The sequence below is a fragment of the Loxodonta africana genome, chromosome 15, assembly GCF_030014295.1.
Source record: "Loxodonta africana isolate mLoxAfr1 chromosome 15, mLoxAfr1.hap2, whole genome shotgun sequence".
NCBI lineage: Eukaryota > Metazoa > Chordata > Mammalia > Proboscidea > Elephantidae > Loxodonta > Loxodonta africana.
Window position 1 is genome coordinate 80,212,511 of NC_087356.1, and position 15,233 is coordinate 80,227,743.

The window sequence follows — 15,233 nt, forward strand, 5'->3', positions numbered from 1 at the left end:
TTCTAGCTGTAACTTTGTTTCTCTATGAGTTATGTTATGTGTCACTGGATCTCCAAGGCTTTAGGAGTAGTTCCTGACCCTGTCTCTCCTTCAGAATAACCGGCGGAGCCCCGGCAGGGACATCAATGTGACAGGTGTATGGGAACGCAATGTAACCGGGCGAGGGGTGACCGTGGTGGTAGTGGATGACGGAGTTGAGCACACCATCCAGGACATTGCACCCAACTATGTGAGTGGCCCGGGAATGACCCTCCCGCTCCCATGTCTTACCTCCTTCTTGATATTGCTTCAGGCTTGTCTCCATTCCTAGAGGTCTTTGGGCCAAACAAAAGGACCTGGTAGGTGGGGTGTTCTTCCTTTTCTCCTTCTCCCCAGCCAGCATTCCACACTAGTAATTAAGGTGCAGCGGTAGTTCTAACCCCAGCAAGGGAGAGCAGTCCCAGATGGTAGGTATATCCTGCTTCCTGTTGCCATTCCTTGCCCTGGCAACTATGACCTTTATAGGCTGTTTCCCTCTCCACAGAAGTTTTGAGTACCTTCCTCTCTAAAGCCTGGCCTTTAAGTAGCCCTAAATCTCCTTTGGAGCCCTGGTAGCTCAGTGGTTAAGAGCTACAGCTGCCAACCAAAAGGTCGGCAATTCAAATGCACCAGCCCCTCCTTGGAAACCCTGTGGGGCAGTTCTACTCTGTCCTATAGGATTGGTATGAGTCAGAATCAACTCGACAGCAACAGGTTTGGTTTTTTAAATTTTAAATCTCTTTTTATCCCAAGTTTCCCCAGCCATGAAGCAGTCTCCTGGGCGCATTACTATAATAGACAAGAGATAAGTTTGTCCTGAGAGTGTGGCACTTCTCAGTTTTACCCTGTTGTGTCCTATGCTCAGAAACTTGTAGCCCATGCGGTTTGCAGAGAGGGATGGGTCTGATGCCCTGGCTTGGAGCCCCAAACTCCCAGTTCCCGCTCTCCCTGAGCTGACCTCTCCTAACCACTGAATGACTACATACACCCCCTCACCCCGTATTTCAGAGCCCTGAGGGCAGCTATGACCTCAACTCTAATGACCCAGACCCCATGCCTCACCCAGATGTGGAGAATGGCAATCACCACGGCACCAGATGTGCGGGAGAGATTGCTGCGGTGCCCAACAACAGCTTCTGTGCAGTAGGAGTGGCATATGGCAGCCGCATAGCAGGTAACTCAGTCTTCCAGGCTGGCCTTGGGAGGCTTCCACTGCCCTGAGTCTTCATTCCCTGCCCCTCCCCCATCCCGCCCTCAACACGTCGCTCAGCAAAGGGGAAACTTTGTTTCTGTGGGACAAATCACCTCCTCATTCCTCAGTGGGGTAGTTTTCCAAACTTGTTTTTCAGCAGCAAAATCCCACTACATGAAACAAAGAGTGGAAGTGCTCTCAGTGTGGGGAATGGAGGTCCCAAGCCTCACCTGCTCAGTCACCTCCCCTCTTTTTCGGTTCCTGATTATCCCCTATCTATGACCCAGGTCACCTGGAAACCCTGGTGGCGTAGTGGTTAACAGCTACAGCTGCTAACCAAGAAGTAGGCAGTTCGAATCCACCAGGCATTCGTCGGAAACCCTATAGGGCAGTTCTACTCTGTCCTATAGGGTCACTATGAGTCAGAATTGACTCGACAGCAATAGATATGACCCAGGTCATTGTAATACTCGACTACCTTATACTTGCATACTTGTATTTTCATAATTTACAAAGTGCTTTCTCATTTGATCTTCATCCATGACCCCACTGTCTGTGAAAGCTTCTCTTTCATCTCCCACCTCTCCAGTTTTCAGACCTATTGACGATCACTGTCTACTCTCCATCCTTTTAAGAAGCTCAGCAGCCCCATCACCCACTGGAGGTTTCTTCACCTCTCAATAGATTGGCTGTAGTCCCCTTATACTCCACCAGAGGGCAGCAGTCTCCTGTAAACGAGCCTACAGAGGGCGGCAGAAACCCTCGAGGTCCAAGGCCCTTCTTTCAAAGCCCAATTTGTTCCTATGCGGTTATCAGGATGTGGCCCACCCCATTTTAGAGGGTGAAACTAGGCATCCACCCGGGCTTCATAGGAGTTGTAATAGTAATGAGTACCATTTACTGAATACCTGTGTGTCGAGCACTGTGCTGGAGGTTTTACGTGATTGATGGTGAAGATAAGAAGGGAACCTTGGTGGCCTATATTCTGGCCTGTCACTCTTCCCATCAAACCCCGTGATCCTTAAAGCCTAAGACCCAACATTACATTAAAAAATATTTTTGGATAAGTAATATGTATATATAAATCAAAAAAAAAATTTTTTTTTTTTTTTTTTTAATATGTATACAAAGAGCCCTGGTGGCATAATGGTTAAGTGCTCAGCTGCTAACCAAAAGGTCAGCAGTTTGAACCTACCAGCCACTCCGTGGAAGAAAAGACTTGGCGATCTGCTCCCATAAAGATTACAGCCTAGGAAACCCTGTGAGGCAATTCTACTCTGTCCTGTAGGGTCACCATGAGTCAAAATCTACGTAACGGTATAGAACAACAACAATACATATACATGGTGCAAAAACTCCAAAGGTACAAAAGAGCAAACAGGGAAATATAAGTCTCTCACCTATGGCTCCCCAACACCCAGTTCCACATCTAGGGGACCAGAACTATTACTAGTTTCTTGTGGGACCGGCATTGTTGAGCTGATGTGCCCTTCAATGCCTAGGTATCCGGGTACTGGATGGACCCCTCACAGACAGCATGGAGGCTGTGGCGTTCAACAAGCACTATCAGATCAATGACATCTACAGCTGCAGGTGAGGCATTGCAAGGAAGCAGGTGAGAAGGCCAGAGGCTTGAGCACCTGGAACTAATCCTCTAAGTACAGCACACTAGACTGAATCTTGCAGGACTCTCCTTACGGGGTTCATCTTAAGGGGAGGCTCTGCATACATTGCCCTCAATTGGGCTTTCTCCCAATCCCCAGCCACTGGCTTCCCTATCTTCAGGCCCATGTTTAGAATCAAGTATTCCCCCAATAATCAACTTACCACGTGAGGAGTCCTCTAGACTACCCCACCATCCCATTTATTTGTTCTCTAAACTCATCAGACCTCTGGGAGAAAGTGAGTTTTCCTCGCCTACCGTGGGTAAGCTTAAGGCCTGCACCGACCCCTGCCACCCCACACATGTGAATGCACATCCAGCTTCCGGTTATGGCTAGGGTGGGGGTGGATGAGGAGGCGCTGGGATTGGGCTGCCCCCATGGCGTGGATGGCACCTACCCTTCCCCCTAGCCAGTACCTCCCGTAAATCTGTGACATCATCCAGAAGGTATACACCCTCTTAGAGAAAGAATAAAGAACTCCTCAGCCTAAGAACCAGGAACTCACATAGACTGAACATTTCCTTTGTGGGTGTCCTACCATCAAGCCTAGTATTAGATTCCTAGATCAGGAGAGGAGTGACCCACAATCCCTGTCTACCACTGTGCACTGTCTACTGCTCTCTGGGACCTGAAAAAGGATTTTTAGGAGCACATTAAATTAGTCCTAAACCTGGCAAGCTTACAAGGAAAAAAAGACCCTTAGCACATACTTCTGTTTTCCACTTTGGAGTGAGGGAAGGCCTGGGAACGTCTTTAAACCCCACGCCTGTTAATCATAGGGACTCTGAACAGGAACAACCCTTGGGAGGTAAATAAAATCCCCAGGCAGAGGGGCAGTCAGCTGAGACGGGGAGGCCTGGGGTGGGTAGCCACAGCCTGGCCCTGGCTCTTCACCCTGGGTATTCCTTAACAGCTGGGGACCAGATGATGACGGAAAGACAGTGGATGGACCCCATCAGCTTGGAAAGGTAAATGCATGAGGCTGTTGGGAGACCTAGACCACCCTCTTCGTTCAGTCCCTCTCCCCAGCCCACCCCCATTTGCAGTGCCAGACCTATGCCACCTAGCCCTACTACCTTTCAGGGAGAGTACGGGGGCATAAGGGAGCACTAGCTCTCCAAGATAAATGGCAGAATGCTTTGAGATTGACTCTCTGATTTTGCTGTCAGCCCCCCATTCCCAACCCTGTATCATCCGTTCAGACAGCTCTTGGCTAACAGCTTCCTCCCCATCTTATGTTCATCTTTGAATCTCTTCCCTATGCCCAGTGCCCTTTGAGCTTTTTTCCCCTTGCTTCTAGAAGGGGAAGAAAGGGTGACTGGTATGGTGGATAGAGGTCTTCAGAGCTTCTCCACTGATACCCTAATGTTTTTTTTCTTAGGCTGCCTTGCAACATGGGGTAATCGCTGGGCGCCAGGGATTCGGGAGCATCTTTGTGGTAGCCAGTGGCAACGGGGGCCAGCACAACGACAACTGCAACTACGATGGCTACGCCAACTCCATCTACACCGTCACCATAGGTAGTGACCGAGTGGTTCTGCCTTTGTGTGTGTGTGCGCGCGCATGTCACCCAGGGTGTATTTTGGTGTGGCTCTGCTTCAGTGTGTCTTTCTGTTAGCATGATCTTACCTGCAGGCTCAGATAGTTAGGAGGGACTGGACCTGCTCTCGAAGGCTCTCAGAACGTCCTGGGATGTCACCATACCCTGGGAACACTTTCAGCCCACCTCCACCACAGCTGGTTAGCCTCTACTCTGGCATCTCTTTTCATGGGCCATCTGCCTCCTGCTGGAAGCCTTCCCTGGCTTTCCGTTGCCCTAACTTGAGTGCCTTTACCTGTGCTCCGTATCATAGCATTTGCCACTCCCAAATTGTGTTTATTGACTTCCTCAACTTCCTGCTAGACCCTACACTCCTTGAGTCGGGATGATGGCCTTTTCCACAGACCACGTGTCGAGCGTATTGTGTGATTCAAAGTAGATACTTAATAAATGTTTGTGAGAAAACAAATGGATGAATGAGTGAGTGGGTATGGAGGTGCAGTGCCTCCTGTTTTACCCTGGAGCCTACTGAAAGCGCGGTATCAGGGCAGAAGGGGACTCCGCCACTCGAGGCTGCCTACTTGGGTGAGGAGCTTGGGCACGCTGGGGGACCTGGGCCACTGAGATCATTTTTTTAACTCAGGACGGCCTCCAGAGGAAAACCGAAAGGTAATTCTGGTATTATCAGGCCCCTGCACAGGAGCCTAGGTAGTACAGGTGCTTTGGGATTGGCCGCTAACCTAAAGGTGGTGGTTTGAACCCACCCAGTGGCTCCACGGAAGAAAGATCTGGCAAACTGCTTCCGTAAAGGTTGCAGACAAGAAAACCCTGTGAAGCGAGGTTCTGCGATGACACTCCTGGGGTTGAAGCGAAGTTCTGCGGTGACACTCCTGGGGTTGAAGCGAAGTTCTGCGGTGACACCCGTGGGGTTGAAGCGAGGTTCTGCGGTGACACCCGTGGGGTTGAAGCGAGGTTCTGCGGTGACACCCGTGGGGTTGAAGCGAGGTTCTGCGGTGACACCCGTGGGGTTGAAGCGAGGTTCTGCGGTGACACCCGTGGGGTTGAAGCGAGGTTCTGCGGTGACACCCGTGGGGTTGAAGCGAGGTTCTGCGGTGACACCCGTGGGGTTGAAGCGAGGTTCTGCGGTGACACCCGTGGGGTTGAAGCGAGGTTCTGCGGTGACACCCGTGGGGTTGAAGCGAGGTTCTGCGGTGACACCCGTGGGGTTGAAGCGAGGTTCTGCGGTGACACCCGTGGGGTTGAAGCGAGGTTCTGCGGTGACACCCGTGGGGTTGAAGCGAGGTTCTGCGGTGACACTCGTGGGGCTGCCCTGAGTTAGAATTGACTTACTGGCAACATGGTTTTTTTTTTTTGTAGGGAGGGGGTTTGCTAGAGGACTTACTCGTTATCCCAGCTCCCATTGGTCCCCCTCTGTCCCAGGTGCTGTGGATGAGGAGGGGCGGATGCCTTTCTACGCAGAGGAGTGTGCCTCCATGCTAGCAGTCACCTTCAGTGGTGGGGACAAGCTGCTCCGGAGCATCGTGAGTGCCTCCCCGGCCCTCCTCCCCTGCCCCTGGCGAGCCTTCTCTCAGGCATCTCAGCCTTACTTTTTTTGTTCCTGCTCCCCTGTCCTGCCCCTCAGGTTCCTTTTCCCTGGCAGATCTATGCCTCTTCAGGTTTGCTACCCTTAGAAGAACAGAGCTGAGGACTCTGAATAAATCTGCATAAGTGGTTCATATCTTTAAAAAAAAAATTTTTTTTAATTGTGATTTAGGTGAAAATTTACAGAGCAAATTAGTTTCTCATTAAACAGTTAATACACAGATTGTTTTGTGACGTTGGTTGCCAACCCCGCGATGTGTCAACCATCTCTCCTTCTCCACCCAGGGTTCCCTGTTTTCCTTTGTCCAGCTTTCCTGTCCCTTCCTTCCTTCTCTTCTTTGCTTTTGTATCTGAGACTTATCTTAAAATTTTTAACTTAAAACGTAGATATCACATGGGCACTACTAAGCATCATGTTGATTAAACAACTTTGGAATGTCTCCATTTGGTAGAATTTGGCCTTTGGCTAATTGTTGCGGGTTTAAAAACTGAGCCTCATCATTCCGTTGCTATTCAGACCTTATGTAACTACTGTGAGTTCTAGTCATGTTCATTCTCGGCAGTAAACGTGGAGCTTGTCTTTCTGGGGTGGGTGGGAAGGGGGCGGGGAGATGTCTCTCCTCAGAGCTTGTCTTTCTGGGGTGGGTGGGAAGGGGGCGGGGAGATGACGCTCCTCAGAGCTTGTCTTTCTGGGGTGGGTGGGAAGGGGGCGGGGAGATGTCGCTCCTCAGAGCTTGTCTTTCTGGGGTGGGTGGGAAGGGGGCGGGGAGATGTCTCTCCTCAGAGCTTGTCTTTCTGGGGTGGGTGGGAAGGGGGCGGGGAGATGTCTCTCCTCAGAGCTTGTCTTTCTGGGGTGGGTGGGAAGGGGGCGGGGAGATGTCTCTCCTCAGAGCTTGTCTTTCTGGGGTGGGTGGGAAGGGGGCGGGGAGATGTCTCTCCTCAGAGCTTGTCTTTCTGCGGTGGGTGGGAAGGGGGCGGGGAGATGTCTCTCCTCAGAGCTTGTCTTTCTGGGGTGGGTGGGAAGGGGGCGGGGAGATGTCTCTCCTCAGAGCTTGTCTTTCTGGGGTGGGTGGGAAGGGGGCGGGGAGATGTCTCTCCTCAGAGCTTGTCTTTCTGGGGTGGGTGGGAAGGGGGCGGGGAGATGACGCTCCTCAGAGCTTGTCTTTCTGGGGTGGGTGGGAAGGGGGCGGGGAGATGTCTCTCCTCAGAGCTTGTCTTTCTGGGGTGGGTGGGAAGGGGGCGGGGAGATGTCGCTCCTCAGAGCTTGTCTTTCTGGGGTGGGTGGGAAGGGGGCGGGGAGATGTCTCTCCTCAGAGCTTGTCTTTCTGGGGTGGGTGGGAAGGGGGCGGGGAGATGTCTCTCCTCAGAGCTTGTCTTTCTGGGGTGGGTGGGAAGGGGGCGGGGAGATGTCTCTCCTCAGAGCTTGTCTTTCTGGGGTGGGTGGGAAGGGGGCGGGGAGATGACGCTCCTCAGAGCTTGTCTTTCTGGGGTGGGTGGGAAGGGGGCGGGGAGATGTCTCTCCTCAGAGCTTGTCTTTCTGGGGTGGGTGGGAAGGGGGCGGGGAGATGTCGCTCCTCAGAGCTTGTCTTTCTGGGGTGGGTGGGAAGGGGGCGGGGAGATGTCTCTCCTCAGAGCTTGTCTTTCTGGGGTGGGTGGGAAGGGGGCGGGGAGATGTCTCTCCTCAGAGCTTGTCTTTCTGGGGTGGGTGGGAAGGGGGCGGGGAGATGTCTCTCCTCAGAGCTTGTCTTTCTGGGGTGGGTGGGAAGGGGGCGGGGAGATGTCTCTCCTCAGAGCTTGTCTTTCTGCGGTGGGTGGGAAGGGGGCGGGGAGATGTCTCTCCTCAGAGCTTGTCTTTCTGGGGTGGGTGGGAAGGGGGCGGGGAGATGTCTCTCCTCAGAGCTTGTCTTTCTGGGGTGGGTGGGAAGGGGGCGGGGAGATGTCTCTCCTCAGAGCTTGTCTTTCTGGGGTGGGTGGGAAGGGGGCGGGGAGATGACGCTCCTCAGAGCTTGTCTTTCTGCGGTGGGTGGGAAGGGGGCGGGGAGATGTCTCTCCTCAGAGCTTGTCTTTCTGCGGTGGGTGGGAAGGGGGCGGGGAGATGTCTCTCCTTAGAGCTTGTCTTTATGGGGTGGGTGGGAAAGGAGGCAGGGAAATGTCTCTCCTCAGAGCTCTGATCAGAGACACAGCAAATAAGGGATCGGAGCAAGGGAGTGGGGCTTCTCTAGCCAGTGGAACTCTTGTCAGGAATTCAGGATCTGTTGCTACACCCAGCTGGGCTTAGCTCCCCGCAGCAGGTTACAGCCAGGTCCCTGGACTGCCATCCTAGAACTATCTGCATGTCCTGTGGCCCAGAATGGACTGATATGGGACTGGAGGCTCCAAGAGCTGGGCTGGAACCACGTGGTTTCAGATTTCTCCAGTGGCCTGGGGTGGGAGGCCTGGGAGAGGGGGAGGGGTAGCGAGAATTAGGCTGCTTTGTCTTCCCGCTGGGTCAAATTCATTTTCCAAAACTGGAGTTTTGCCTTGCCAATAAATGACTTCTGGTCAAAACAGTATTCCAAGGCTCTGTGCCAGTTGACCCCCACACCCCGACCCAGAGCCCTGGGAGAAGGGAAGAGGGAGCAGACTAAAGCAAAAGGGCAAGAGAGGCTTTGCTCAGCAGGCTGGGGTCTGTGCACAGAGGGCACCCACCCAGGCCAGGCTACGTTTGGAGGGAGAATGAGAGCATACTATGCCTGTCACCTCCTGGTAAAAGCCTAGGGGACCCAGCCCACCCCTACCCCAGCCAGGGGCTGAAGAAGGCTTCCTAGGATAACTTATTACCCTTGCTTGGCAGTGCCTGGCTTTTCTCTTCCTGATTCAACTCAAGTTTTTCTCCCACCCCCACCTTCCATCCAAGCTATGATTTGTCTAGAAAGGAAAGGAGAGTTTGCTTAGCCAAATTCCCATGTTTGGAATGTCCTTTTCTTGGAACCCCCTGTTGCCGGTTTCTGTGTAATGGCCAGGGAGCTAGGTGGAGCTGTCTCCGAGGGCAGGCCATGGAGGCATGTGCTTCCCACCATTTGGCTGTCTGTGGCAGCTTTCTGGACTTTCCTGCAACTGCCAGAGGTGCCTGCCACCAGAGGCAGCTCACAGACTTCACAGCCGTATACTAGACTGTCATCATGAGGCCGTTTCCTTAACAGGAAGAAATCAATCTGCTCCCTGGCATAGACAAGGCGCCCCACTCTCATTGAGACTGCAACTTGGAGAATTGTTTTCCGTTTTCTTCTTGGGAGTGCACGGTGTCTGAGTGAAAAATTACATCTCTTGGCAGCTGCTGTGGCAGCTGGGAGGGAAGCAGTGAGTACAATGGAGAAGGGGCAGCTCTTGGCAGAAGTCAGCACCCTGGTATCTGACCAGAAGAGAAGTTTGAAAGAAGGAAATTCTCTGGTCTTAACACTGGCACCATGGGCTAAGGATCCAGAGTTCTGGTGGCGGAGGGCAGATTTCAGGAGGGCCCTCCTCAGGGAAACCCTTTGTGGCTCCAGGTTGGTTACAGCATGAAGAGAACTTATGATGCCCTCCCCAGTACGAGCAACTCTCCTCGCCCCCACTCCCACGCTCGCCTCCCATCTCAGAACCAAGTAGAGAAGGGAGGCACAGAAACCAAACTGAGGCACCCTTGCCCTGAGCAGCGAGGCAGCTTGTCCTGTAGGTTGCCAGGGCAGGCCAGTAGTGTAGATACTAAGCCCACATCGTGCCTACAGGGTGGCAAGGAGACAGGTCTCTCTCCCTGAGAACAAACACCCTTTGTTTGCACTGATGTCACCCCAGCCCCTATCGCAGAGCTGCCAAGTTGAATTTCCTTGAACGGTGCCGTCACTGTTGTCCCAGCTCCAGCTGGGGCCCAGGAGCTCCCAGGCCACTTCCTCTGACTGGCATGGCTGTGGAGGTTAGAGGATTGGGGTGGAGAATCTGGGAAATGGACTATTAGAGGTACGAGAGTCGGAAAACCCTTCTCTGTGCTTCGGGCCTCTCCCACATCTCCGTTGTCTTTCCCCATACAACCCGACCCTTATAAGTAACTCATTTTTACTACCCTTTCTTCGGTTCTCCAGAGGTTCTCTTGTGAGCCTAGAAGGACTGAGGATCTCCATTTTCCTGACCTGCTAGAGGGCTTCCCTCTGGTCAGAGACTCAGCTCCAACAAAAGCAGGACCCGCCTGAGAGTCCCAGTCTGAGGACCGGTCCTGTCCCCTCTGTTCACAATACCTTTCAACTCAGTCTCTAATCCACTCCCCTCCCCATTTCACTTCCCAGGTGACCACCGACTGGGACCTTCAGAGGGGCACAGGCTGCACCGAGAGCCACACAGGGACCTCAGCCGCAGCTCCTCTGGCAGCCGGCATGATAGCCCTGATGCTGCAGGTGCGGCCCTGCCTCACATGGCGTGATGTCCAGCACATCATTGTCTTCACAGCCACCCAGGTGAGATTCCAGCAGGTGGACACACAGCCCAGCCCGACCTACCCCAGAGTTCTGCTTCTAAGGATTTCCAGGTACCAGGAGGCCTCAGATTCAAAATGTCCCAAATGCTAGGTGCCAAGTCCCTGTCAAGACCACAGACCTGACCTCATTTGTGCTTGTGGTGGCACAATGGTTAAGAGCTACAGCTGCTAACCAAAAGGTCAGCAGTTCAAATCCACCAGCCGTTCCTTGAAAACCCTATGGGGCAGTTCTGCTCTGTCTTGTAGGGTCACTATGAGTGGGAATGGATGGCAACGGGTTTGCCTGATGCCATTTTACCTGCAGAGGAGAGCTCTGGCTGGGCTCCCTTACTCCGGAGCCTGTGCCTTCTAGCTCCCGTCTTTAGAAGCAAGCGATTGGGATGGTGACATCATGGGGCTTTGACCTTTTATCCCAGTTTTCCTTGGGGATCCATTCCTAGTAGCCTTAGTGAGAGAGTCTAGATGGGATCGGTAAGCCAGACAGGCAGGGAAACCAGAGTTAGGATGTTAAGATGACACTGGAAATGCAGGAGAGTAACCAGGACCTCTGTCCTTTTAGTATGAGGATCGCCGTGCAGATTGGGTCACCAACGAGGCAGGCTTCAGCCATAGCCACCAGCATGGCTTCGGCCTACTCAACGCGTGGAGACTCGTCAACGCAGCCAAGGTGAACAGGTGGTAGCAGGGCAGGGCACCCCGTGTGGAGTATCTCAGGGAGGGGGCTAACTGCCTGAAACATTGCCTGGCACATCATTGGTGCTTAAGAAATACTCACCCATTTTGTTTATTTGTCCGCTTATACCCTCATCCCAGCCGATACCCATTATACAAATGAAAAGGTAGAGTCAACACTAATTAAAGCTTCCAAACTAGTAGTAGAGAGTAAGTGGGACCTGAGTATAGCTCGGGGCTCTCAGGGTGCTGGTTCTCATCTCCCCCTTTGACACAGCCACACCCTCATTGGTTTGGTGCCATAGGGAACGTTCCAGAGTGTCAGCAAGACCTTAGGTGTCACGAGGTCTTGGAGCAACATAAGGTAATAAGGAGATAAAAGTAAAGAAAGCTAGACCTTAAACATCGTATTGATGAGTGTGTGTGGGTGCGCATGTAATGATCTTGCTTGTTCATCCCCCATTCCTCCCTTTCCTTTAATAGATCTGGACATCTGTCCCTTATTTAGCTTCATATGTCAGCCCTGTGTTAAAAGAGAACAAGGCTATTCCACTGTCCCCCCGTTCCCTGGAGGTCCTGTGGAATGGTAAGTAGTCAGCAAAAAGGGGTTAATCTTGGGCCTGAGGTTTTGGGCAGGGAGATGGGGAAGTTAAACTCATCCTCCCTGCCGGATTCTACCCCCCTTTCTTTATGAGCTGAACTCCAGCCAAACCTGTGGAGTTTTCTTTGACCATTTTAGGACATGTTGCTGCTTCTGAGCTGGCTGGCCCCCTGGCTGCTCAAAACAAGACCTTTCTCCTGAGTTACTACTTGTGAAAAGGAGCTGCAGATTAACTGATTAGAAGGGCTGGTGGGAGGAGTGGGTTTGGGACTTGGGGAGACTAGGCAAGAGTAGAAAGAAGATCATTTGACTTCTGTGCTAAGAACTTGCCAGACAACTCTGTTCAGCCCAGTGGCCTTTGGACAAAGTAGAGACATTGAGAATTTCTTCCTTTGATTCTCATGCTTACCTAATACACAGAGTCAGATCTGTCTGTTGGGGTGGGGTGGAGCAGAGGCCTCCCCAGACTTCGGCTGCCTGCTTCTGCCCCTGCCTCTGTTGAGCCCAGGGTCAGTCACTGGCATTGCCCTGAAAGGGCGAGGGGTATACATCTTCTAGGTCAGTGGCGTGGTTTTTGTGGTGAGCACAGAGGTTGAACCTTTTCCCAGAGAAGAGAGAGCTGGATTAGAACACTGTGCTGGAGGGTCATCTGTCTACACATCTCCTAGAGTTCCCACCTCAGAGTGTCCTCCTACACCCAGCTCCTGGAGGAATTTTGACAAGCAGAGTTATTCACTGCTTTTTTGGTGATGGTTGGAGCGTGTCATGCTCAGTGCTGAAACCAGAACTCTGTCCTCACTTTTCCCATCCTCCTAAGAAGTGACCAACCCAGAACAGCAGTAGGAGATGGAACAGCCAAAGAAAGGAGCTCAGAAGGGCAAGTCGGGCAGCTCCCCTTGGGTGGAGGTTTTACCAAGAAGAGTTCAGTTGTCTCTCTCCTTAATCATGTCCAGGCCTTGCCCAGCTCCCCTCTACGTGGAAGGAAATCCATGGGCCCCATTGATTGCATTTTCCGTAAAAGGCATGCTGTCTTGGAAAGGGCGTACCCATCAGCCAAGGCAGAGAAGTACAGGAACATTCCCAAGAATGCAGCCCAGTCGGAACCACCTGGCTTTGCGCAAGCATGTCTTGGAGGTAGAATGCCTTTTAACTTTTATCAGCCATCTAGGACTGCTTCCCATCATTTAAGTAACAAAGTAACCCACAGGCACATCTGTCAAGTGAGCGAGTTGAATTAGAAGAGTTTTAGGGCCCTTTCCAGCTTTGCCATTCTCTGCTTCCCACTAACCAGTGGATGTTGGCTGAGAATGTCTGACAAACTTCCCTAGGTATTGAGGCTTCCTGGGCAACTGCTTGTGTTTGTCACCAGGAAGCAAGAGAAATAAAGGACAAATTGTTCTAGGTGAGGCAGGGTGGGAGGTGGTATAATGGGAAGAGAAGGATGAAGAAAAGAGAGGTGAAGACTCAGGGGTGTTTGCCGTGGAGACCTTCATCTGTTTGCAAGGCAGCAAGCAGGAGCGCTGCTAATTTCTGATGTCAGCAAAGATGTCTTCCCCTCTGACGTGACTACATTTACCCCTGAGCAGAAAGAACAGAAGGTACAACTTGTGAGCCTACTTGGAAGTTGAAGGAAGTAAGTCCAGTTCATGTAGAGTTGAGCAACTCAGTCTCAGTCAGGAAACCTCTTCCCCTACAGCCAAGTCATAGTCTTTCCACCAGGTTCTGGGGATTCAGTGCCTGGAAGCTGAGAGTGAACTTTTTGTAAGGTGGAGAGAGCTGAACATCCTTAAGATAGAATAAGAGGTGAAATACCTGTAGGACTCCAGAGTAGCACTGTCTAGTGGAACTTTCTGCCCTGATGGAAATGTCCCTAATCTGCTGCTCAGTTCAGTAGCCTCTAGCCATACGAGGCTGTTGAACACTCAAAATGTGGCCAGTGTGACTGAGGAATGGAATTTTTTATTGGATTTTAATTAAATTTAAATATCCACACATGGCTGGTGGCTACCATATTGGGCAGTACAGCTGTAGAGCAAGACAGGTTTTTATTTCTTCCTGCTGACAGGAGGATATGGGGGTAAAGGGATTGGGGCCCCTGGTTTCTTTATATCTGACTCTGGGTCTGAACTCTCTACCAGAGAATAGGAGGGCGAGTGGGGTTTGGGGAGGAATGGCTAACACACCAGAGAGTCTGTGTGTGAGGAGATCCTTGAACACCAACTTACACCTCTCCTTTATCCTTTTTTGCTCTCTCTGAGTATACTGGCTGACCTTTCTGGAAATGCAGGAAGGAATGCTGTTCCTTCCCCGCCTCCACATCTGCCTGCTTAAACCCAGTCTTTCCCTCTCCACTTATTCTTCCTTTTGCCTTCTGCCTTCACACATCCTCAGTTTACCTACTTGGAGACAAAGTCCCTGCCACCCTTCAACCTGGAGCCTTGCCAAATGAGTTAACTAAAGCAATTGCTCACTTTTATTGCACACACCTGCTGCTGCTGAGGACATATTACTCACAGTTCCCCTTTCCTGATTAAATCCAGGGACCACTTCAGAATTCATCCTTCTTAACCTGCTGGCTTCTCAGCTCAAGGTATTTGTTTCTTCTTATTACGCCCAAACCATGAGTGTCTTCTATGACTCATTCTATGACTTTATGCTCCCTCTACATTCTCTTCCTCAGACAGTGCCTCTGTGTTTACAGCTTCAGCGCCCACCTCATTCTCAAGCCCAAGGTCCAAATCTCTTACTCTGATCCCCTACCAGTAAGAGGGATACAGACTTTCATACTTTCCACAAGATGATGGGCAAATACAGCTCCAGGATCTTCTGGGACAGAGGATGAGCGTGACCCCAACTTACAAAAGTCCAGATGATGAGGAGAATTATACGCCAAGACCTGAGTGCTTATTTGCCAGGCCTTGTATAAGTGTTAACTCTTTTAATGTATTAGCTCATTTAATTCTAGTACACTTGCATGCGTTGCCATCCAAGTCTCCGTAAGAAATATATACATAGCATGCTACGGTGTACGCTGCTAGCACAGACAAGCACTCACAGGCCCCTTCTTGGATTCTCTCCTGTTCCATAATGTTCCATAACATGGCATTCACTCACTTGTAAGCCCTTTCAGTTATGCCATGAATGTTGTCCTTTATCTTTTGATCCCCAAATCACTGTGCCTACTTGGATATTCCACCAGTATATTACATTTAAAATGTACAAAAAATTTTGGAGTTCATTATCACCTCCCAAAAGCCAGCTTGCTTTCCAAGCTTCTCCCATTTCTGTTAGTGCCATTACCATTCCATGGCCCCCCAAACTTAAAACCCCAGTGTTTTCAATTCTTAAACCCTTGCCTCTCCCCCGGCTTTTCCCTAACCTTTTTACCTGCAATTTCGCCTTTTCGTTTATTTCTCTGAAATGTCTCTTGATTGATTCACTCATTCATTCTACACATA

The 15,233-nt window shown here is 51.3% G+C and overlaps 1 protein-coding gene across 2 annotated transcripts in view; it reads left to right on the forward strand.

The window, feature by feature from the left end:
- Positions 1 to 15,233, forward strand: part of PCSK7 (proprotein convertase subtilisin/kexin type 7) — a 29,602-nt gene that overhangs the window by 4,919 nt on the left and 9,450 nt on the right. For both annotated transcript variants that reach the window (XM_003418263.4, XM_023558166.2), the window contains 9 exons: positions 95 to 229; positions 1,027 to 1,192; positions 2,713 to 2,803; positions 3,788 to 3,842; positions 4,256 to 4,394; positions 5,855 to 5,955; positions 10,315 to 10,482; positions 11,062 to 11,169; positions 11,658 to 11,760. In XM_003418263.4, coding sequence (XP_003418311.1) covers positions 95 to 229; positions 1,027 to 1,192; positions 2,713 to 2,803; positions 3,788 to 3,842; positions 4,256 to 4,394; positions 5,855 to 5,955; positions 10,315 to 10,482; positions 11,062 to 11,169; positions 11,658 to 11,760 — 1,066 coding nt within the window. The remainder of the gene's footprint in view (positions 1 to 94; positions 230 to 1,026; positions 1,193 to 2,712; positions 2,804 to 3,787; positions 3,843 to 4,255; positions 4,395 to 5,854; positions 5,956 to 10,314; positions 10,483 to 11,061; positions 11,170 to 11,657; positions 11,761 to 15,233) is intronic.